The following is a 25,172-nucleotide window of genomic DNA, read 5'->3' as shown; positions in this document are numbered from 1 at the left end:
ACAGTCATATATAATATCCATAAGCAGGCAAAACAGTAACATTCTACCAGACTGCACTCCAATTTATGCAAACAGAAATGTACACACACGCAGAGACAGCTGCTCAAAAGCCTAATTTCCTTAGGAAAATGCTAATCACTCATACCTAAAAAAAAACCCCTAAAAGGTCAAGTTTTGAGTCAATCAACATTATTTTTTAATAAAGAATAATCACACTTTTTAGTATTTTCATATATTCATGTTATATTTATATTTTGTCAGCCTGGAGAGGAGGGTCAGGGGACACCTTATCACTCTCTACAACTGCCTGAAAGGAGGCTGTAGTGGGGGTCAGTCCTGTCTCCCAGGAAACCAGCAATAGGACAAGAGGAAATGGCCTCAAGCTGTGCCAGGGAGGTTTAGGTTGGACATCAGGAAGAATTTCTTCATGGAAAGTGTTGTCAAGCATTGGATTTGACTGTGTAGGGAGGCAGTGGAGTCACCATGCATGGAGGTGCTCAGAAAACAACTGGATGTGGCACTCAGGGCTCTGGTCTATTTGACAAGGTGGGGACTGGTCAAAGGTGGGACTCAATGATCCTGGAGGTTTTTTTGCAACTGAAAGAATTCTATGATAGTTTAAGTCCTTTATGTCATATGCAATAAAAACACAGTTTCTTTGTGTTTGAATGGAAATTCCAATCTTGATTAGTTAGGTTTAAGTTAGACTTTAAAAACTGCTGTTCTTTCATGTTACTTATTCAAAGAGTATTCCTCTAAATACTGAGGTATTATTTTTACAGTACTCTTGATTTTCATTCCAAGTGACTTTTCTCTCACATAGCACTAATAGCAGTATATTTACAACCCAAGTACTTGCCAACTTATATGTATTAATAGCTTGACCTGGAACGGATTTTAATTAGGTTTCAATACATAACCTTGTACCTTGCCAACATTAAAAAAAAAAAAGGATATTAAAAAATTATTATAAAAGAAGGTTAAAATACAAGGTTATCAGCACACTGCACCCACAGCTTACAAAATATTGCAATGAAGGAATGCTGTGCAATAAATGTGGTAAGACTAATTTTTTTCAAATTATTGAGACTCTACTGCTTTGGCACTGGACAAAGAACAGCATGATGCTGTTCATCCAAGTTTAAAGAGCTTCATTCTTCTTTCCCAGCTGTCATCTCTCTAAGCACAATGTCACAAAAATTTGGCTTTTGTTAAACTTATCATCTTGAAACCTCTATTCTCCCCCTGACCCTCACAATGCCTTTGATGCCTCCCAGACTGTCCAAGCCATAAGCAATCACAGAACACTTTTTCCTTGCATCCCCCACTGTGTCCCACACTCCCTCTGTCTGTGAGATGGCCCAGGCAGCCCCAAGCTCATGGGGATGGGTGTCACCCTGACAGCACAGTTACATTCCCCCCCAAAGACAGCCAAATATGAACACACACTTAAAGGAAAGCAAGGTATTACAAATATCGAATTTAAAGCTATTACAGAAATACAGACACTGCAGCTTTAAAATTTTAATTCTCGTGATGCTCGCTGCTAAGCAACCAACCAAGTTTCCTTTCTAAACACCTCTTTCAGCACAGTCACGAGCAACTAGTAGAACTGATAATGTAATTCAGAAAAAAGAGTCAGACAAAATCATGTCTATTTTGCTCATAAGGGGCCAAACTGAAAGCATGTCTTCAACTTTGATGGTATTAAAACAGAAAAAAAATATCTGCACGGTAATAAAGTACAATAATATAAATGAAAACACTTGCAAATTATTCAACAGTCACTATTCAAATGCCAATGACTATTTCGAGCTGGTGCTAGAAGTACTCTATTCAAAGCCTGTTCATTTCAGCAGGACCAACAGATATTCAGGTAAAACAATGGACTGAACAGCTCCTTTGGTCCCTTAAGGCACTGCCTTTACCCGGACTCCCGGGACGGCTCCGCGAGCGGGGCGGCCACGGCCCCGTGACGGACGGAGGAGAGCAGCCGCTCTGACAGAGCCCAGGTGACTCCTGCCATTGGCCCGGTAATGCCCAGGAGATGGTGCGGGGGAGCGGGCCCGGCAAGCGGCCCGGGGCCGCGCTATGCCGCTTCCCCGCTCCGGCGTGGGGAGCCGCTGCCGCGCAGCCACGGCCCGGCTCGCACCGCTCCCGGGGAACCGGGACCGTGAAACCTGCGGGCGGGAGCCTCACCCCCCTGGGCCGCACCGAGTCGGGGGAAAAGGCAGAGTTGAGTCCCTCAAGGAAACGAATTCCAGTCACCTTCATAGGCAGGGATAACTTCATCGCAGCTTCCGCAGTAACGAGTTTTGTTGTAGAGACCCGAGGGCCGCTGTGAGCAGCGCCACGGCCCCCGGGCGGGTGTGCCCGCACTGCGCGTCCGTCCCCGGGCCCGGCGGCGGGCAGCGGGCGCTCTCTGCGCTGTTAAGCACTCAAAAAGGAAACGCCGAGTCCAAAAAGTTGCTTTTCAGGCTCCCTTACACCAGGCTATAACTGAGAAGAGTCCTGTGTTAACAAATACCTTAGAATGGAAACTGAGCCAAGATACTGTAAGGGCTGCTAGTGCCAGAGGTGTAAGAGAAATGAGAACCTTCCTTCCAACCTTTAAATTATGAATTAGAAAAACGCTGGGTGAATTATCAGTTTCTATTTGCCAAAGGAATACTTTAATTTTAAGATGCTTAAAATGAATACACGTTCAAATAATTCTTGTACTTCTAAATCTAATAAATTAGACATAGTCTAAAGAAAGATCTGAGCACAGATCCACAGCTCACTTAAACATTTAGAGACATGTATAGTAGCATTCACAGAATTTGTGCTAAGTCAAGCAGCATTTTTAACAGAAGTGTTAAAATGGCAGATCAGGCTTTTCAGTCCCTTGATAATTAGAACCATATAAATGACAGCATTTTGATTCAGTTTAAAGGATTTTTTTTTTCTTATCTTACTATGCAATGTCAGTCTCAACACATTCCTGGGAAGTCTCAACACTGTCATTTTGATGAACAGAGAAACCTTAAATTTACACAAATCAAGGGCCTAATACTGTATAGTCTTTTATCAAGTGAAACTCAGTACAATGTCAAGAAAAATATTTAACTTTTTCTACTCATTATGGCTCCTCTGAAATAAAACACTAATATACATTAAATCTAAAATACTAGCAACTTACATCAGTAGTGAACACCTTGCCCTTAAAATTAATATTGAAACAGCAATTGAAAAACAGCCTGCTAGCTATGATTAGTAATAAATTTTATTTAGAAGCTTCCTATTTTCTGAGTCAATTCAGATAAAGTATTTTAAAAGAAAAACAAATTTGCCATTTCTGTTTCTCCATCTGTCTCTCCCCCTCCTTTAACCATCTTTGGAGAAGAACAATAAGGAATGTGACTTAGCACTCTTCCATTACAGAGGCAAATGACAAAGGAAGATTTTCAGTGTTGACTCACCAGTTAAGATAAATGGAATTGTTACCACCACCCAACGCTGAAGGGGATGTTCTTCCTTGACAAATGCTGATGGAACACTTGTAATAGTAGGAAAAGTTTGGTTGTGCAGAGAGGGATGAATTTCAGGAATTCATAAACCAGAATATATAGAACAGGAAATTACTTCAGAAATACCACTAGGCTTTACCTTTCTGAACTACAATTTGTATTGCAGTTCTTGTCTACACTGAACAGTGTTGGAAAAAGCCCACCCTAGGCACACACAAATAAATACAGATAGATACAACCATATATACATATACATGTAAATTCTAATTCTATTAGTGTATCACTCAATAAATTTCATGGATCAGTTAAGAAAAGTGAAATAGAGCTCTTGCTTCCCAAATGCTGCAAACATTTAAAAGTTTGGTAGTTCTCCTTCCTCACCAAGCTCTAGCCTATTGTTCCTGAAATCCTTTTACCACAGCTGGCCCAGTTTAAGGAAGTTATGAATGCTGTTTGAGAAATGTGGAAATGCAGGGTACCGCCAATGAAAGTAAATAAATAAAATAAATAAAGCAAGCCCCTGAGTTAGCAGATCAAACAGTTTCAAACATCATGAGAATATAATTGAGTGGATATGAAAAACTAGATCCATGAAATCATGCCATGGACTCTTCACCAAAACACCTAATTAACTAGAACCCACTTGTTCCTGACTCTCCCTAGAGTATGAAGAAGCTGATGGGCTCATCATGACAGCTGGAAAAAGGATTGGATGGGAATTTTTTGAGAGAGGAATTAGTTTGTTTCTTAAACACAGATCAAGCTTAGAGTGCACCTCAAAAAATTAATTGCAGCTGTGCAAAGGGGAACAACATCCTGCAACACAAAGGCAAGAAAGAACAACCATGACAGACAAAAACATATATGCATTGTCATGCAAAAAAGAAATTCTGCAAGTACCACCCTAAGGACCTAAGTTTCTCACTTTCCCTTTCAACACTGCTGAATGCAAGTTATTGGTGTTTGGCTGGATTACTGAACAGGAATCAGGGAGTAACAGCATCCTTCAGCAATGACAAGACAGCTGAATTAGATTCAAGAGCCAGTCCTTAATTCCCTGACTGTGAAAAGTAATAAGCACAACCCTGCCTTTTAATGGTCTTTTTATTTCAGGAAAATTAGATTAAATACTGCATTTCTAGTGATCATGACTTAAAAAAAATCCACCGCAAAAACCTTAAGAACATCCCATATTTGCAACTGAGTTGCCATACGTTTCAAATTTAGATTTTTTTTTTTTTTTGGCTGACCTTGATGAAAATTTCCTCATTCAGCTTAGCAGAAATTGTACTGAGTTACTATGTTATTATGCTCAACCTCCCAGTAACAAGCAAGAAACTAAATAGAAAAGCAGAGCACTTGGCTGCATCAGAAAAAAACCTCAAAGAAGGTGCTCAGAATTTCATTTTACTTTTCTAGCTATGTTCAAACTGTAGATTTGTACATCACAAACACTAAGTGTTTGTCCTGCAAGATTGACAAGAGTATGACTAAACATCTGTGGCACCTTTTTAAAGGGTTCAGAAATTAACCTAGAGAACTTTTGGAAAATGCCAGGAACAGAAAAACATAAACCTACCAACAGACACCAGGGAAATGAGAACAAGCATTTTGATTAGCTGTAAATTGGAGAAATCATGGCTATTTCTGAAAACCCAAAATAAAATATATTAAATACTATGGTCACAGTAGATTTGGAACATTAAATAAAACTAGGTTTTCTTTGCTGTGCAAACATGTGATTAATCCTTTGGCCCAAATCTACAGCTTTTACCAAATCTAAACTTGCCAAGAAGTCATTTTGTTTTCATGATTACATGATTTAACTCAAACCACATGACAGCAACAACACCATAGAACAGAAAACTTGGTAGTAAAGTATCAATTTTTACTGCACTCTTAGCATATTGTGAAGTTTTGTTAAACTGAAAAATTGTTCTAAAAAACTACAGCAGCCCCTCAATGTTTGAGGTTTCCAATACATGTTTCAGTGATCACTGATACATGTATTGGAATATACATAAAAGCAAGCAGTCTAGCATACCACATAGAGACCCTGAAACTGCTTGTGAAGGAGTCAACAGGGGAAGGTCAGGTTGGATATTAGGAAGAAGTTCTTCCCCCTGAGGGTGGTTGGGCACCTGAACAGGCTTCCAGTGCAGTGGGCATGGTGCCAAGCCTCAGAGCTCAAGGAGCCTTGGGACAATGCTCTCAGGCACGAGGTGGGATTCCTGGGGTGAAGGGCCAGGAGCTGGACTCTGATGCTCCTTGTAGCTCCCTTCCAACTCAGTATATCCTAGAATTCTGTGAACTACAAATCAAGTGTGAACTAAAGAGAAATGCAAAAGTAGTATAAAATTTAAGCACCTTGCCCCAAATTTCATTAATTTTGTCATACCCATAAGTATGAATTCAAAGAGACAGCATGGACAAAGCTGGAATTCTAAACAGAGGAAGCAGCATTTTAGTTCTTTCTTAAATTACATTATTCCTGTTTGGAGTTAACCCAATCTAGAAAGAACAGGTAGTGCTGAGCACAAGACAAATATAAAGTACAGGCCTTCTGGTGGAGTACTACTATTGCATTAGGTACTTAATCATTATTTCCTAAGATAGGAAAAAAAAAAGAAATAATTATACAGTAAAAACATATTTAAAACCAGGTGTTCTAACAATTATATATAGTACCTTTTCCCCACCAATTTTCCCTTTCTAATAATCTTAAGGAGCTACAGCTAGGATTATTGCTACCCAAAAGATCTGCTGTTCCTCCTAAGGCAATATTTACACTTCAGCTGACAACATGACATAAAATGAGAGCAGACATGTACCTCCTAAAGCTTATTTGTGGGCAGTTCCTTTAAACTGAGATGATTTATTTGGATCTATGACCAAAGGAATACACTAGTTCTCCTAATCCACATTCTGATAGGAGGCCATTTGGTGCTACCTACTCTGCAGATATAAATGACTCATTATTGCTCTGTGAAGGGAAAAAAAAAGTTGTGATTGCAGCTAAGTCAAAGACACATCAAGGATGTGATGCATCTTAACTTACACCAATTCAATTTGTAATTGAATATTTAGAATACTACTCTGGCAGACTAAACCAAATGTTCCTTTAACCAAAGTTCTCATCCAAAAGCAGTCTCTGAGAAACCTGAAAAACAAAGGGTGTTGTTTCCAAACAGCTCAGTATACTGGATGGACCCTCACATGCTATGCCATCAACAAGAGGCAGGAGGGATTCACCTGTTAGGACAGAAGCTTTCTGATAAACTGAAAAAATCACTTTAGAAACTACCAAAAAAAAAAAAAAAAGTCTGAAGCAGAGAAAGACACCTCACTGAGTAAGTATCAAACAGTTCCTTTATGGAAAGCAGCAAGGGGTGCTGGAAGGCATCTTGTGACTTTATATTTTCACTCCAGCTACCCTGCTTTTGCAAAAATAAAGTCAGTACATGGCTAATTAAGACTGCAACAAGCATGGTGTTGGACTAAGTGATCTCCTGAAGGAAGTCCAATGCAAACTAATTCTTTTTTGCTAAGATTCCTTTATTCATATGATGGCAACACTGCTCATTTCCAAGGTGAAGAAGCTGGAAAGCCATCATCAAGAAGACAAGACAAAAAGCCTACCACTCTGCTTTTGAAAATGAAAATGGCAATCCCTATGCTCCAGCAACTTCATCACTCCCTTTCTAAAGGGAGATCTACCTATGTACAAGACCTGAGGGAGGAAGGTTTTCTGGTGTGATGGATTATTTTGTTTTAGGGGGTGGAGTTATTGTTTGTATTTTAAATCAATGTATTTAAACCTAGAAATCAGAAAAGGCAGAGACTTGGCAAAGAGCTGGAAACTAGTATTTGATCTTACAAAAAAAGAAAAAGCACTGCCTTCGGGGGGGCAATAGCATGTGGTCTTAGGTTGAAACTGTCAGACTTAGTTTTGACTTTATGTGATTTGTCTGAGGTGTCTGTGAGCTCAATAAAGGAGTGCATACTTCTTGTGGGTATCCTCACTAAACATAAGAGTCTAAACCTTCTTTGGCTTTAAGCTAATGTGGACACTCTGCCTCTGTTACAACATTCAATTAAAACAAGAAGTTGTGTCAGCTAATGAGAACAGATATTAATCTTGATGAGGATCTCTCTCCAGATGGAACAAAGGCAGAAAGGGGCTCTTAAATTCTGACTGTGTAACAAACAAGCACCTTGGTCTGTGCTGGGATTTGTAAAACACCTTAGTTCTACTGTACAATGATTTCCTAATGAAATTTTAGCAGAAGCCTACAACAAATGATGTAAAGCCTAGGTTTTATTTTGACATGGTGAATCAATCTGCTTTCTAGCAAGCCATGTCAAAAATAACCCATGAAAGAAAATTTCAATAGCTACCTTTACAAGTCAAAGATACTTAGCTGAAGTACTTATTTAAACATAGAACATATATTTTTGAATCAAAATTGCCAGCTAATGAAGATTTTTTCTTATTATGGCCAGTCTCATGAATAAATTTGTCACCTCAGAAGAATGAAAGTACATCTCAGGAGATGTTTTACTGCTTAGCTCTGCACTTGCAAATGTGTTTCCTAACTCTGAAATATATCTAATGCAATTCTATATATCATGGCACCAGACAGCCTGGATCTGTAAAGGTGGTCATGGTATTCTTATCTCCAGATGAAATATCTGTGATACCATGAACATATCATATAAAATATAGCTTATCAACAAAAAGGGACAGTTCACAGGAAACTAAAAACACCCCACATTAACAGATGGCAAAGCATTTTAAAAATACCACTATAATGGCTCAAACAAGCTTTTCATTTACAATATATAAAAAAATAGCCTTTTACAATAAAATTACATGCAAAAAAAGTTGATATATTTAAAAGTATATAGTTGTCCAGCCATGAAAACATGGCCAGGCCCATTATGCCTAGCAGATTCCATGATGCAAACGAGGACAGCATTCTCAGGCATGTGTAGCATTACGGACATTTGGGTTTTTAAATTTTTTTTTTTTTGCATTATGAGCTGGACAAATCAATATCTCAAACAAATTTCAAATGTAGAAACACCTGGGAACTTCTTCTTATAAATTGCTTTTCTTCATCTTTCTGAGCCCTACTTTAATACCTGAACTTAGATGCTGCCTTCCTTATTCCCAAAAAGCCCCAGTGCTTCTGCTCTTGATTCAAACAGTAAAAAAGTGCAAGTGATAGAAGTAATTTGTTTTACTTCTACTGTTCACAGATTTATAGTAGAATTATAAGTGTTCAACAAAATAACATTTCAGTTGCAAACTGTACAGTGGCTAGGAAAAGTCAAAACCAGCAGATGTCTACAATGGAAAAATTTGCATTGGAAAAGGCTTCCAGAAAGATCAAAGAACAGAAAGCCAGAACTTACCTAATTTACAGCTGTTGGCAGTAAGAATTTACTTTCTTACTAGTTCATCAGCATATAAAGTGTAACTGGGATCCCTTCATCCATCTTAACCTTTTTTTTGTCATTCTTTTCAAACAGTGAGTTTGGGTTAGGTTTAGATTTAGCAGTTAGGTTTTCTTTTTTAAAAATACCTTTTCTTGCAATCATTCCAATGAAATTGACTTAGGAAGCTTCATGGATTGCTTCTATTAAAACTTGCTAAACATTAGATTATTTTAGAAGGCAAACAGATCCAGAAAATGTCAACAGTTACAGGACTGATATACTGAAAACATGTGACATTGGAGAAGAAATGACATATTCCAAAGACAGCTAAATTACTCTATATTTGAAGATGACCTTGAAAATCCCACTAACCCATTTTTCCATTAAGAAGCAAAAATAATTTTATCAGTAGCACTAGCCAAATATGTGAAATATACCTTCTAGTCCTACATGCCATAGTTCAGTTATAACATTTGGCAGGCAAAAGATATATCTTACCAACAAAGAATCCTTCCTATACAAAAAAAGACTACTTGACAGGCTCTTCTATTTCAATAAACAAACATACCAAGCATAAGAAATCAGATGGACCTGGAATGCTGCATATTCCCAAGCACTCAGAACTACTGATCTGCATAATGGAAGTTCATAAATGACCAGCATTTTAATATGCCTCCTATTCTTACTTCCCTTTTGTGGCAACACATGCTAATCACTGCAACACATTGCAAGACTAAAACAAAAGAAGTAAAACAATATCAGGCATATCTCAATAAACCCAAATAATTTAGATTCACATCTATCAGAAGACACAATATAGCTTTTGCTTCAATTTTACTGTTTTGGTAGCTTGTAAAGTAAACGCCTCCTGTGAAATATAATTTCCAAATTATTTAATGACAATTAGAAAAGCAGATACCTATGAAACATAACATTTTCAAATGAACCAATTTAAAAAGTATCTCAAACCTCAAGCATACTGCATGAGTGAGCACTTCCTTACTCACAGTTGCATTATAAAGCAAAATGGAAGGATGCAAGTTGCAATCATCAGGTATCCTCTACAAAAGTAATTTCCTTATTTCACCACCTTTCTTCCTTAATGCAAGTTTCCTGCATTGTTCTTTTGTTCAGACACGGAACACCTTCTCAAACAGCGTGCTAACGCAGCCTTTGCAATCTCTCCTTGGAGCTTTCAATGACTAAATGACGGAGAATTTCCCGGCTCCGTACCCCACTGCCCAGGCCGCTCCACCTGCCCGGCCGCAGCAGCCGGCGGGCTCAGAGCGCGCTGCCGCAGGCTGGGCGAGGATGCTGCGATGGGTCCCCGCCAAGGCCTCGCGTCCCCTCGCCCAGCGTGCGGCTACTGCGGGGCAGGCGGCAGCGACCAAGGGCAGCGGGGAGGGACGCGCCACACCAGGCGGCCGCCGCTCCCGGTGCGCGAAGGGCGGCGGGAGCACCCCCGGGCAGCGGCGGGAGCACCCCCGGGCAGCGGCGCTGCCCGCGCTGTCCCCGGTAGCGGAGCGCGGTCGGACGGCGGCCCAAGGCCGCGCCGCGGCTGCCGCCGGGCCCGGGCCGCGCCCGACGAGCGGCAGGGGGCGCCCCGCAGCCCCGCTCCCCCCGCCGCGCGGACCCCGGGGGAGGGGAGCGCTCCGCCGGGCTCCGCCGCTCCCCCGCTCCGAGCCGCCCTCGGCACCCCCGCCCCCAGCTGGGGCCTCACCCGCTGCTGTCGCTATGGACACCGTCCGCGGCTCCCTGCGGGATCTGGCGGCGAAGAGGTGAAGGACGGCGGGGCTCGGCGCGGCCGCGGCACGGGCCCCACTCCGGCCGCTCCCGCCGCATGGAGGGGGAAGGGCTGGCCGGAGCAAGGGGAGATGAGGGGGCGTGGAGGAGCAGAGCCAGGACGGGACGGGATGGGGAGGGATGGGGGAAGTGCGGGCGCGGAGTTCAGCGCCGACGGGAGCGCGGGGGCCGCTGCCGCCGCCTCATCGCCGCCCGCGCCGCACCGGGCCCGCGCCGCCGCCGCCCGGCCGCCGTCGCCCGGCAACGCGCGCGCCCCCGCTGCCGCAGGCGCGCAGCTCCGCGCGGCGCCCCGCGCGCTCCCGACGCCAGCGCACGCGCAGCCTCGCACGCGGCGGCGCGCGTCGGCCTCCCCTCCTCCTCCTCCTGACGGCAGGGGGCGCTGCAGGCGGGAACGGGGATGGGGAACGGGAACGGGAATGGGAACGGGGACGGGGTACGGGAAGGGGAACGGGGTCAGGGAACGGGAATAGGGAACGGGAATGGGGAACGGGAACGGGAACGGGAATGGGAACGGGAATGGGAACGGGAACGGGAACGGGAACGGGGAACGGGAACGGGGAACGGGAACGGGGACAGACAGGGAACGGGAACAGGGAACGGAAACGGGAATGGGGACGGGAACGGGGAACGGGAACGGGCACGGGGAACGGGAACGGGCACGGGTACCACCGGTTGACCGCTGGGGAGTAGCGAATCGCGGGGCCGAGCCACGAGGAGGCTGAATGGTCGGGCTCCGGAAGGGAATGGGAAAAGGGAGATGTTCCCCTGGCGCTGTCCCCTCCGGCCATCCGATCCCCTCTGAAACAGCAGGAGGCGGCTCAGGGAGGGCAGGTGGGCCCAGGCGGTTCAGTGCAATATCGTGTTCTCCCAGTTTTGCAGGTCACGGGGTTGGAGGATGAAATAAAGGGCATGACCAAATGCAGGTATATTAGGCATGCCTTTGAGATGGGCCAAGATTAACATATGCGGGCACTTAAACCTTTACCCAGGTAGGATGCTCCAGCACAGGATTAATAAAATTTGCAAATACTTTAGGCTTTACATAAAACATTGATATTCAAGAACTAGACACTTTGAAGATCTCAGGGCTAGCATGCACTTGCTTCTATCAGTTTCAGTGTTGCTGTACCTCCAGCTTCCCGAAGCATTCTGAAACCATTTCCAGCTTTCCCTTAACATATGAAATGGCCAGTGCAATTGGGGGTGACCCACTCCTAGGAAAAAATCTGTAAAATGTGAAGACTATCTTTTGAAAGTTCAAAACCCCAATGGGATACAGAAAGAATCTATTTCCAGTTAAGAAACTCAGTAATTTAAAGCAAATTTCATGACTTGGGATGCACCACTTTGACTCATCCATTTTCTGATGTTTAGGTTTTACAGTATTGCTGCACGTTCTGCTTATGGTGGTGACTTGTACCCAGTCCAGCAGTATATTAACCCAAGTTCAGTTCTGTTGTGTGTTTTACTGAGGGCTCTTCTCCACTGTCTTTAATCTCTGATATTTTTTAAAATGCTATTTATTTCATAAAACATGTTGCAATTTTTAAAATGCAGTTAGAATATTAATATTTAATAGTTCAGTTATAAGGGTCCTACATTGCATCACTACATCCAGACTTTTAGTTAATTGCTGTAGCTGGGATAATTATTTAGGGAGAAAAAAAAAATTCTTCCAGTTGGAATTGTTCTGAACTAGATTTGTTGTCATAATGCTAAAGTGTGTGGACTGATGTTAGACTGTTAGATGGAAGCAGTTGGGGATTTTTGCACAAAAATTCAGTCCTGTGCTTAATGAAGTAAGGGAGTATTTTAGCCTTGGTTTCATTCTGCATAATAAAGGAACTTGTTTTGAAATCTATTTGCCTGTTAGCTTTTGGTTTAAAAAGGATCAAACAACAACAAGAAGGTTGAATTTTTCAGGATCAGCTGAAGTATTTTTCCATGTCAATTTAGTCCTAAATACCTTAGCTTTCTTTGAAAAAATCCAGTCCACATGCTGAGAAAAACTGATCATTATTTGCATCCCCAAATTTATCAAAGTTTGTAAATAGCACCAGAATAAATAATACCAGTGTGGTGGTTTCAGATCATATAAAGAACTGTCAGAACCACTTTGTCTAGGAGAAATTGAAACACAGACATTAAAACACTTGACCAAAGCCATGAAGCACAAGTTGAATGCTACCAAGGGACTACAAGTGTCAAACTTTTTGACCATTTTGAAGTGCTTTGAAATTTGAAGATGTAATATTTTCTCTCCTTTTTTAAAACATGGAGAGGAAAAATATCTGCTAAGGCTTGTGGGTGGATTTACTTCCTAAGAACTTCCAACTCATTTACAACAGTTTGTGAAGTGGTTTTCTTAGTGTCATTCAAAGCAGAGTAAAGGAACAAGTTGAACTTACATTTTCATTTTCAGCCCTCAACATTTTAGATTAGCCTGTAAAAACAGGAATCAAAAATAGGATAGGCAGTGCAAAAGTAGGCTGGGATTCTCATCACTCCTGTTTGAGGGCATTTTCCTTCTCTCCCTCTTGTCCTCACCCTGCCTGCTCTCACTCCCTCACTGTCTTAGCAACAAGATTCACTGGCTGACTGTAGCTAACTTGTCTTCTACCCCCTCAAACCAATTAGTTCATCTATTTAAATCATGCATCGAAGAAGCCTGCCCCCTTTGAGCATACAGCTCACTTAGGGCTCAATCCTACAATCTTCAATTTTTAAGGCAGCGAGAGTTTGCAATTGACTCAGATTACATGAGGATAAGACCCTTTATGTTCTAATTTCTTTTCAAAAGCTCTAACATGATGAAGAGGATGCTGATGTTATCACTGTTTTCCTTCATCTACCTTTTTCTTTATTTGAAGTACACAACAATATAGGGAAAGTCCTTAAATAATGGAAAAAGTAAATAAATATCTATTCACAAAACCTCTTCTATTCACAAATGCTGCTGAGTCATTATCAGTTCCAGAAAATTGCAAAGATTGGATTTGGTGAGCAATGAGAACATTCAGTAAAAAACTCAGAGCATCCAGGAGAAAACAGCACTGTAGTAGTAATTCCTACAGCATCCCTGTTTGTCAAAGCTTTTAATCAAAATCATGAACCCATCGACAGTCTTTTAGTGCATATATTAACGAAACGCTAAACATTGCACAGATCTTAGAAGGAAGCCTTCTGCTCTTTTTGCACTCCTAACAAGCTCTGGCATAATGAGGTGTGACAAATTGATTTAAAATGTAGTTGCAGGAAGAAGGGCAGGCGAGCTTTGCTCTGCCTTGTGGGTGTTGTAGTCGTTTTGCAGCTCTCTGCCTGGGCAGCAATAGGAGCCCGGACTCGAAGTCCCACAGCTCCCGCTAGAGTCTGCCGCACAGGCTCAGAGCCCATATGCGAGCAGGGGGTGACTACATTGTGTCTATTGTATGGTTTTTTTGTTTTGGTTTGGTTTCGGTTTTTTTTTTCCCCCGGGGCATTTTGCACGTTTCACGGGAGGTGTAAATCGGGAGTAAAAAGCATGGCAGATGAGCAAGAAATAATGTGCAAACTCGAGAGCATCAAGGAGATCAGGTACGTTTGCTTTGTGCCCCATCGGTTACATGAAGCAGCTTTTTCCTCGGGGGAGCGGAGGAGTTGCATCCATCCGAAAGTAGCTATTGTGCTACTGAGGGAAAGAAAACTACCGCTGGCTTCACGACGAGAGCTCAAAATACATTTTTCTAAGCAGAGAGGGAGCATCTGCTGCTGGGAATCGCCGCTGGAATGCGTAGCAAGGGCGGTAATGGTCGTGCATTTGCAGAGCGCAGCCCTGAGTGATAGCAGAGAAGGCGGAGTGCGCGGGGGGAAGGACCGAGCGGCGGCGGGGGGAGTGGTGTCGGGCCGCGGCTCCGGAGGGGTTTCACTGTTTGTTTGTTTGCTTGCTTGTTTGTTTGTTTTTAAGTCCTTTGAATTAGCACTTCGTCTTCATGAGGCTCTGGATCTGTTATTTTGCCCCACTCACTCCCGGGCAAGAGCCTTGTCGGGCTGAGAAGGAAGCGGGGATGGCAAGGAAAGCAGAGTCTGACACCCAAATCCGAGGGCGGACGTGCCCTCGGGCAGGACAGGGCTGGGCAGCGCTGCCGGCACCGGCAGGGCCCCACGGGGTGCGGGACAGCCATCTGTCCGTCCGTCTATCCATCCCTCCGTTCATCCGTCCGTCCGTCCCCCGCGGAGGGCGGCGGTGGGGCAGGGCCCTCCGGGGAGCGGTGGATCTGTGCGGGATGAGAGGGGAGCGGCTGAGCCGCAGCGGCTTCTCTGTCCCTGCCCTCCCTCCCCTTCTGCCAAAGGCGGGGAGCCACCGAGGGAGCCCGGCCGAGATGTCCCTGTCTGCTCCTTCGGCCGCCGCCCGGGAAAGGGGACACGCCGGGCACACCGGGGATGGGGACACACCGAGGATGGGGACTCACCGGGGATGGGGACTCACCGGGCACACCGGGGATGGGGACACACCGGGCACACCGGGGATGGGTACTCACCGGGGATGGGGACACACCGGTGCTTTTTCATCCGTGCCCTCCTGCCACAAGGCCCGAGCTGCCTCGGCCCGCGGTTCATGCCGTGCAAAACCCCGGGGATTTGTGTGCAGCGTCCTTTATAGGGTGAGCTGCAGGGTGCTGTGGGAGAGGGGGCTCATTAAAAGCCAGGCACGTTCCTGCATCGGGGACGTTTTCCATAACTTTAGACAGAGCTTTTTCACTCCTTGGTTTGGGGCACCGATTTCCAACATTAGGCCTGATTTTGTACTCAACTGGTACAAGGGTATGTCTTAGAAAACAGATCTAACTGTGGCCTACTACAGTGTGTGGTCCAATTACTGTAACACTTAAATTAATTTTTCAGTGAGAGTGGTATTCTGTATTTGGAAATTTACAGTGCATTCAGTTTTCTGCTCATACATTCAAAGGGGTATATTAACTGCACTTGATGGATTTTTGCTGTTATTATTTTGTGGTATAAGGTAAAGCAAAGGTGATGTTTAGCTTCAGTGTACAGTGAAGTATCAAACAAGTTACTTGAGTGTATTTTAAATTTAAAAAATCAGTGTTAAAAAGCCAGTCCTACTTGTAACATTGATGTCTATTTTGAGTCACCTTTAACAAAATCTGATCAAATAAACCTATTTACTCATTCGAAGCTTGCATTCTGTGAAGAATTTCCTTCAAAATAAACATGAGATTTCCTTGTGTTTAAAGATTCACCTTTGATAGATTTAGCAGACTTTATTTTGATCTGCATTTCATGTATTCTACAGACAGAGGGGAAAGAAGTCTTCATTAACAAAATCAAAGAACTTGCCCATTTGTGTGGTTGCTCTCTGTCATGTATTACAATACAGCTTAGCTGGGTTTTGAAGGGATGTGGGAATCTGATTTTGAATCTGGAATCTGATCTCTATATCCATATCTGTATCTTTAGACAAATACATATACTTTGTAGTGAAGTGAATACTTCTTTCAGTAAACCCATTGGGTGCCCACAATCCAAGCATATATGCACATGCTTATTTATATGCATGCTTATTTAAATACTTCCACAGAAATAACCCACTCATAAAATTAGATAAATATGTAAAGATTCAGTGTTCTGACTGGGAGGAGACAAATGAGAATAAGAGTGAATTTACTGATGAGAGATGCAGACACATGTCATAAATACAAGAGAGAAAACAGAAATTTTGCAATTGTTCTGTTTTAAATCTCCTTCATTCATATTATCCCTGCCAGACCACCTGCGTCTGAATACATATTGTATGTAGAAGTTTTTTCTGGTACTGTTTTTATCTCTTGCAGCTTTATAAACTGAAGGGAGAGAGGGAGGAGCCCAGGTCACATTACTAGCTATCACACTTGGAATATGTAGCCATAATTAATTGTCTAAGGGACTGACCCTGCTTTCTGCCATGCTCTGTTAAAACCTGAAAACATTCTATTAATTTCCTAATTCAGTACAAGGATTCTCTTACCACTGAAAAGCTCAGCAGAAGAGCTGGCATTAGAATTCAGTATTCTCCTTGTACCTCACCTTCTCTCAGACTCATTTAGTCTCACTTTTGTCTATTGCTGCAATTGCCTTCTTTCATCTATCTAATCCCATATAAACTGACACCTCACAAAAATATGTGTCAGCGACTTAACTGTTGTCTCTCTATCTTTTTAATTATCACTGGGATTCAGGAACAAGACTTTGCAGATGGAAAAAATAAAGGCAAGACTGAAAGCAGAATTTGAAGCCCTGGAGTCTGAGGAGAGGCACCTGAAAGAATATAAGCAGGAGATGGACCTGCTGCTGCAGGAGAAGATGGCTCACGTGGAGGAGCTGAGACTGATCCACGCTGACATTAACGTGGTAAGTGCCAGCCCAGCTCAGACACTCTGACTAACACCCAGCTGCATATGAATCATCCCCCAGCTTGTGGAACTGTGCACATGAGGGAAGCATCACTGGTGCAGTAATGTGCACTTCACAACACCATCCTGGGATCCTACAGAGTGCAAAGTAAATATACCTCAGGATAATTGTTTTTTCCCTTTGTAGGACAGGATATTTTATAATGCTGGCATAATAAGCTGTTGCACTGAGAGGACAGATAAGATAACCAAGCCTACTGTGGCCAGTAGCCACAGTGATACCACTCCAGCTGTCCATAGAAAACATTTCTTCCTGTTAGTCTTTTCTCATTTAGCACCCAGAAACAGAAACTTTGGCAGCTAGGTGGGACTAGGAGATTTTGAGACAATACACAGTGTTTGTTAAGTTCATGGTAAGAGCTGACTTTCATCCCAGACTGGAATCACCAAACATCAAGAAGCACCAGCCTGAAGAGCATTAATACAAATAAGAGAAAAAACAATTTATAAACAGGGAAGATTAGCCAATTAGAGGGGCTGAATAGGGAATATATTTTAAAATACGTTTTTTATGTCATATTAGGGCGCTTACATGGGGTTTTTAGCTCTGAAGGTATCTGTGTTGTACTGGAAGAAAAAAACTCCTAACAAGTGAAACATTACAAGCTACGTACTGGATGTGCAGACTGCATTTATTTATGGCTTCAAATGTCTGCTCCCCTGTCCAGCTGCATAACCTCAGCCTCTCTTTCATCCTCCTCTCTTTGTGCAGTCAGATTGTCTTTTTCTCTGCTGCTTTTCCCACTTGCTGCAGTAAGGGAAGCAGAAACCTTTCCTTAGCTTGTTTGTTAACTTCTGCCAGTTAGTGTTCAGGTATCTTAGAAACACAGAAAATGAGTTTATGCTACTTTAAGCTCCTTTTTAATGTCTCTTGAGAGTCTTCAATAGCTCCTCAGTTGCCAACTTTATTTGTAGCCTCTCTGTTTTTTCTGTTGTCCAGAAGGTCCTATAGGTTGAGTGCACCTTTTTAAAATGAAAATGCATCTCATATGTCACTTTCTGTTGCTTCTCCTTTGCCCATTTTTCATCCTCCCAATACCTTAAGTCTTTGCTTTACTATTGCATTGTCTCAAATCTCTTGCAACTTGAGTGAGAAAAATCTCCTCTTTCTGATACAGTCTGTTGCTCAGTCAGAGGGGAACAGCTCTTTAAAACATGCCCAACCTGCTGTTTCAGATGGAGAACACTATCAAGCAGTCTGAGAACGACCTGAACAAGCTCTTGGAATCGACTCGCCGGCTCCACGAGGAGTACAAGCCCCTCAAGGAGCACGTGGATGCCTTGAGAATGACCCTGGGCCTGCAGAGGCTGCCAGACCTATGTGAGGAGGAAGAGAAACTGTCCCTTGAGTAAGTCTCCAAAGCAAACATTATCTGGCTTTATGCTTTCTTTCAATTCTACTGGTCATTTTCTCATCTTAATTTTGTTGGTAGGTAGAAAAAACCAATGCAAGAGGTAAGCATGAAAAACAGAAGTTAAGAAAAAAGGGATGTGGAGGACATATGTTTGATAACATTCAGTCTGAATTTGTTCCAGGTTAAATTTAGGTTATTCCAAGCTGCAAACCCCACATACCACATGCAAATATTCAAGGGAGGTTGTTGGCCTTCTAGGTTTTATACTATATGTTGCTTTTTCTACATGTTTAATTTTCCCTGAAAATTACTTCTTTAGCCAGCAATAGTAGGAGGCAATACACAAGAGGGATACAAACCAGGTATTCTTCAGTTGGGTTGTGCTGCTCCTAGTCAGTTTTACTTTTTGCTGCCTGCACATGGCAGTGGCTTTTAGCCAAATACCTTGTGACTGTCAACAAGTTCCCCTGAGATTTGGAATGGATTTGGATAATAAATCACAGTCTCATTTTTACATATAACCTAGGCAGGGCAGAGTGGCAGAATTAGCTACTATTCAAAGAACAATTCCTTTGTTTAGCAGTCCAGTTTTAAATGCAAGGGATGTTTTAATAAGCATGTATTGCTCCTATTGCCCAGCACAATTAATATAGTTTACACATGCACACAGTTTCAAGATTTCCTTTGTATTTCTATAGAAATGTTGTTTTACATTCCAAACACCTTGACACTACAAAGAAGGTATTGATCTGTTTATTAATCTGTTGTGTACAAAAGTTATTAATTTTAGCAGAATAAAATAGAAAAACTGTTTGACAGAGGTGCATCTGAAGCTGTTGCCTATTTTTCTTCTATACATGTTGTCTATTTTTCATCTTACTAGATTTACATCCACTCTGGAATCTGGCTGGAGTGTAGAAATGCAGAAGGAAACACCACATATTCTATTTGTGAACTAGTCAATGTGTAGGCAATTTGGCAGTTTGACTTTAGTGGAGGAACATGATAGTGAAATGTGATCCTCTGTATTTTAACACCAAATATCCTTTACAGACTAATGAAATACTGCAGAAGGTGGTTACATTTTTTTGTTTGTCTTTCTTTTGTCTAGCTACTTTGAAAAGCAGAAAGCAGAATGGCAGACAGAACCACAGGAGCCTCCCATCCCAGAGTCTCTGGCTGCAGCTGCAGCAGCTGCCCAACAGCTGCAGGTGGCCAGGAAGCAAGATACCAGACAGACAGCAACTTTCAGACAGCAGCCACCTCCAATGAAGGTCAGGAGATGGAATGTGCTGGGTTTTCTCTTTTGTCACTGGAATGCATTATGTTTAGAAGGTGATTGATGTTTGTGAAAAGGAAAAATTACGTGTCCTGATTGCGATTTTTCTTGCACTGGTTCAAAACAAGAGCAAGCAGTAGACTAAAGTAGTAGCACCAGTCATCAAGGTTTAAGGATAAGAATCTTCTAGGACTTAAGAGTCACCCTCAGCAGAGATGTAGGCAATTCCCACTCCTCTTGTGTTTCACAAGAGGCAATTCCCACTCCTCTTGTGTTTCATGGGAGCAAGGCATGTAAGAAAGAGAAAAAAATCTTGGCAAAAGAAATAATAGCTCTTAGTTAATGCCATACAGAGTCATGTTAAAAGCAATGAACGTATTTTATGAGGGAAATTATCAATGGAGTAAATCACCAGGAAAAGTGATTGCTTCTGCACTTGGGATCTTCAAGAGTAATATGTAACATAACCACAGGCACTTCAGTGACAGTTTTACTCAGCCCCTTATGTAGAGAGAAGAGTTAAGTAGTTACATAGGGGTATTCCTCCCACCCAGGTTCCAGAATCACTAAGAAGGCTAACTGATGTAGGTACACCCCAAAGTAATATACTTGCTATCTGTAGTTAGGCAATTGAAAGCCTTTCTGCAAGTAATGGGCTTCAGTCAAACATAAATTACAGGGCTTAGTCTGGAGCAAAAGGGCAGAGTTCTGTACCTTGTGTTAAATATGTGGAATTCATCCAATCCCCTGCTCCTGCCTTCAATTCTGTGACACTGCAGTTGGCCATCACTGTAACTTCTCTGACTCAGTGAGCTATTAGGCAGGTAAACACCTTTAAAACATCACTGTAACCTTTAACACAAAATAGAATTTAAAGTTACTGATACATGTATGAGCCACGTGTCTGCAGAAATGTAGTTTTAATTCAGTGAGATGCTCTGTTTTTCAGTAAGCCTGAAATTACAATCCACATAACCTAGATTGTATAGAATGCAGCAGCAGTCTGCCTTTGCAGGCAAGGAACCTTGGTTTTGTCTGTACTGGAGCTCAATAACCTGTGTACCAAGGCCACTTTGATGTTTGTAACCAGAGGCTGCAATTGCATTTCAGGCGTGTTTGTCATGTCACCAGCAAATCCACCGGAACGCGCCCATCTGTCCCCTCTGCAAAGCCAAGAGCCGATCTCGGAACCCCAAAAAGCCCAAGAGGAAACAGGATGAATGAAATCCAGAAGATTGTGACAAGCTGTGTGACCTGTCCCAGTACTCTTCCAGTAGAATGGCAAATTTGCCCAGACTTTGCTGAATTACAGACTCAAGTATGACTGTCTCATTGTTTTCTATTTAAATGCAATGTAAGCACAATGGTCCTGCTCTAAGTTCCTTCCAGTCTTTAGGATTTGGTTTTAGGAAAGTAAATATTACTGGTGCTACAGTTTAACATTTCAATTGCTCCATTATCTTTTGTACTCCTAAACAAACTGGAATTCTTTGTGCAAGTATCCTAAATGTCAGGCTATTTCTATTGACCAAATGTGATTACCACAAATGCTTTTATGTTCTCTTTTTAAAAAACAGATGTTACTAAAAGATTATTCTGTTTTCTCCTGATAACAGGAGACTATTTGAAGTGTTGAAATAGCAGACTGTCTGTTTGTCTCACTGAAGAACAAATTGTTCTCAATCTCGTAAGACTGAGTAGGTTTGGGTATCTAGTGGAACTCTTTTTAATCAGGAAATGTTCAGGGAAAAGGAGATTTGTTATACAGAATATCAATGCATTAAGGATACACGTGGGTTTTGATTTACTGAAGCTGATTGTACCATTCCCTCAAACTTGACTTAAAACTTGAAAAGGTGCTGCTGTGTATGAATTTCTAAAAGTGATGTAATTTGTCATGCTTTAACATCTTAGCATTATTTTCAGGAGTCAAAAGACTGACTGACTTAAGAACAAGACTGAAGTGAACTCTATTAGTGGTCCTCCTAGGCTTTATGGCTGACCAATGCACTGTGGTTCTCTAGGAAACATGCAAGATATATCCCAGATCTCTGTGTGCACAGACTGCACGTCAGCCATTCTGCATGTCTTCTGTTCCTGGTTTCTACAGCCAAAATCTGGCAGACATATCCTCCACTGGAGCCTAGGAAAGTTCAGGAACATGCATGAGGGACAGTGTCAACTAAAAATTATGTATTTCACCAGAACCAATGTGCTTTGGTGTCATTGTCTTCCCTCAACCAAAACTTTCTATTTTTCTGTCTTTTAATAGGTCATTTTCAAGTAAGCTTTACTTCAGGCCAGTTTGTTTTCTTGTTCCCTGTGTGCCAAAAGAACCCTGACTAAAGCATCTGGATTAGATCACTCCCTGTATGTCTTCCCTTTATTTCATGCAATTTAACAACAGTTCTTGCAATGGGGAGGATGGCAATGATCCACTTACAGAACTGGCACTTGAAATTTACTCATCTCTAACTCATCTAGTTTTGTAACCACCTTTGTTGCCTAAATTGATCTCAAGTGTTAAATATTCTTTTCACTAACTCTGGGACGCAGGAGCTGCTTGTTCACACTCTTCTCTCTTTAGCCCAGGTTTCTCTCTACTATTATGTTAGAGTGGTTATATTGGGAATTTGACTTGTTAGATAGGAAGAACAGGGAAGTCTCTGCTCCAAGAACTTTGCCAAACACTGGCAACTGTAATAAATCCACATGAAGCAATTTTGCTGGCCAAGTCACATACATTGCCATTAATTTCCTAAGTCTGCCACAAAGTACATGAGTGATTTACTGAACATAGTCCTAAAACTTAAGCCAGGCTCAGGAGATATTCCCCCATTTTAATGTTACGTGGTCAAATCAACATCTGTCAACAGCAGACACAGTGTGGACCACCTGCCCCTGAAATTATGTGAAGAGCAGATTCTGCTAGCTGGATTACAGGGATTTGGTCTCTGAGATAGCAATAATGGAAGTTAGTCTCCATGCTCCAAATGGCAATAGTGTGTTATGCATGTTTTGTAGCACAAATACTGGATTTTATGTTTCAAATGTCCGAGTGGTCTCATGCTGTGTGCTCTGTTCAGGGCAATTCCTATGGAGTTGAAGGGAAACTGCACAGAGTTAAAAGACAGTATGTGGACTTCCCCAGGTGCATACAGGAGAGCAGCATACTTTAATGGTAGTTGTACATAAATTTAAGAAGTAGTGACAATGGAGTGGGTGAATGGTCTGCAATGAAGTAGTGTGAATAGGAGGATTGATTTGTAGAGACTTCTTCTTACAGTTCTGAAATAGGTAGGGTTAGTCATAGTTGTTCTCACTTTACTGTTACTTTGCCAGGTTCTTTCTTTCGTGGGAGATCCCTGAACTGAAGTATACTTAAGGATGCACCATTTACTAATTTAGTACAACAGTTTTGTACTTTTACTTTTTTAAACTAGTCTCATGTGCTCTTGTGTTTTACAAGGTTAGGGTTTGGGTTTTGTTTTTAAAAAAGTGAATATGACACACTGTGTTTGCATCAATTGTACTAGTATTTACAAATTTTCACATGCTTTACAAAGTCCTGCCATTGCTGAGGGTGAGTGTAACTGGAGATAAGTCAGCAGGGTGCCCTGGTTGCCAAAAGGGCCCACCACAGGCTGGGGTACATCCAGCACAGCATTGCCAGCTGATTGTCTCGCTCTGCACTGCACTGGTGGGACCTTGAGCACTGGGGGCAGTTTGGGATGCCTCAGTGCAAGAAGGACATCAGACTATTACAGTGCTCTGGAGTCACCTGTGTGACCAAGACTGCAAAAGGTCTCAAGGACAAAATCTCTGAGGAGCAGCTGAGGACACTTGGCTTGTTCAATTTGGAGAAAAGAGGGTTGAGGGTGCCCTCATCACAGCCTACAACTTCCTCCAGGGGAGGAGGAGGTGCTGATCCCCCTCTGATGACCAGCAACAGGATATGAGGAAATAGAATGAAGCTGCATTGAGGGAAGTTCAGACTGGACACCAGGAAAAGGTTCTTCTCTGGGAGAGTGGTTGGTCACTGGCCCAGTGACCCAGGGAAGTGGCCGAGGCACCAAGCCTGTCAGGGTTTGAGCATCACCTGGATGACACTTTTAGCCACACAGTTTCATCTAGGTAGTTGGATCCTTATGGATCCCTTCATGCTTGAGCTATTCTATGATTCTAGCCATTTCAGGAGATAAAATATGTATGAAGTATTAGGGGACCATGGGGGTGGGGGCAGGGAGGGAAGCAGTGTCTCTCATAGGGAAAGAGTTTCCTTTTCTCTCACGGAACAATCACAGAAGTTTAACTGAAGAACTCTTCTCGTGACAGCCCCAGGCTCTTTTCTCCCAGGCAACTCTCTCAAGAGACTGGAGGAATAATTATGAAATATTGATTTCTTGGTATTCAGACAGAAGAGGAAGCTGTCTGAAGTACAGCTCTTAACACAAGTCTGCTGCATTTTTGCTTCATGGAGCAACAATGGTTTCTTCGTTTGTATCTGAAGTCTTTGTGGATGCTTCTTCACTTCACTTAAATTTATTCTTATTTGGGTCAAATTGTCTGAGTAGCCACAATGAGACCCTCCTCAAAGCTTAGGAGACTTTTATATTACTGAAGTCTGGTTTAACCCTGTCTTTGTTGTTCTGTTTTCAAAAGGGTATCAATGTAACAACAAAATAACTGGATTCTCTTGGTAAAGATTGTTTCCAGGTTGTTCATTACTTGCCTCAAAGGATAGTCCTGTTGTTCTGCAACCAAACAGAAAAAAAACAAAATCCCAAGAATTCCACCCTGCTATCAACCCTAAGCTCATAAGTAAAAGGATGCAAACACTGTACTGTATCTAAATGCTTTGCTATAGAAATTTTCATACCCAAGCTGGGGTGGATCAGTTGTCCAAACTTTAGTGCCAAGGACACTATTAATTACAGAGAAAATGTAAGGCAAATTTAACTACTTGCACTTCCTGAATTCAACCTTAGCTTTATAAACAGGACCCTGACTGAACCTGACAGTGGCTTCAATTTACATAATCTAAATTTGAAAGAATAGACATTGATGTGTTACTTCAAATAGCATACTATTCAAGAAATTAAGAGTTCACTAGCACTTTAAATAAATAAAAAGTGCTTTATTCCTTTATTTTACAGTTTTTTAATTCCTCCAGCATACATTTTCATTTTGGTATTTAGGTATTCTAGCAATATCTGGTGTTTTCACTGGCTTCTGTGTTTTAAGTATTTTACTCCTGTGCCTCATAGGAGTAACAGTGTGAAATTTGTTTAATTTGTCTGTACAGTCTTTTTAAATAAATGTTTGTTTCATGTCA

The 25,172-nt window shown here is 42.1% G+C and overlaps 2 protein-coding genes across 4 annotated transcripts in view; one reads left to right on the top strand and one right to left on the bottom strand.

Annotated features, from left to right (window-relative positions):
• ZC3H12B (zinc finger CCCH-type containing 12B) overlaps positions 1-10,970 on the bottom strand; it is a 21,578-nt gene extending 10,608 nt beyond the window's left edge. Inside the window, exon 1 of the mRNA XM_059859631.1 lies at positions 10,672-10,970. The gene's annotated coding sequence lies outside the window, so the exon portion shown is untranslated. The remainder of the gene's footprint in view (positions 1-10,671) is intronic.
• ZC4H2 (zinc finger C4H2-type containing) lies at positions 10,605-25,172 on the top strand. Of its 3 annotated transcripts, none has more exons than XM_059859634.1 (5): positions 10,605-10,729; positions 16,970-17,141; positions 18,380-18,552; positions 19,670-19,832; positions 20,948-25,172. In XM_059859634.1, the coding sequence occupies exons 1-5, from the start codon at positions 10,686-10,688 to the stop codon at positions 21,059-21,061; spliced, it is 666 nt and encodes a 221-aa protein (XP_059715617.1). In that variant the 5' UTR covers positions 10,605-10,685; the 3' UTR covers positions 21,062-25,172. The 3 variants fall into 3 exon arrangements, with proteins under 3 accessions (XP_059715617.1, XP_059715616.1, XP_059715618.1); XM_059859633.1 differs by lacking the exon at positions 10,605-10,729 and adding an exon at positions 14,005-14,327; XM_059859635.1 differs by lacking the exons at positions 10,605-10,729; positions 19,670-19,832 and adding an exon at positions 14,079-14,327.

The sequence above is a fragment of the Haemorhous mexicanus genome, chromosome 14, assembly GCF_027477595.1.
Source record: "Haemorhous mexicanus isolate bHaeMex1 chromosome 14, bHaeMex1.pri, whole genome shotgun sequence".
Lineage (NCBI taxonomy): Eukaryota > Metazoa > Chordata > Aves > Passeriformes > Fringillidae > Haemorhous > Haemorhous mexicanus.
Note: the sequence above shows the minus strand (reverse complement) of the source record. Positions and strands in the feature narration are given on the sequence as shown.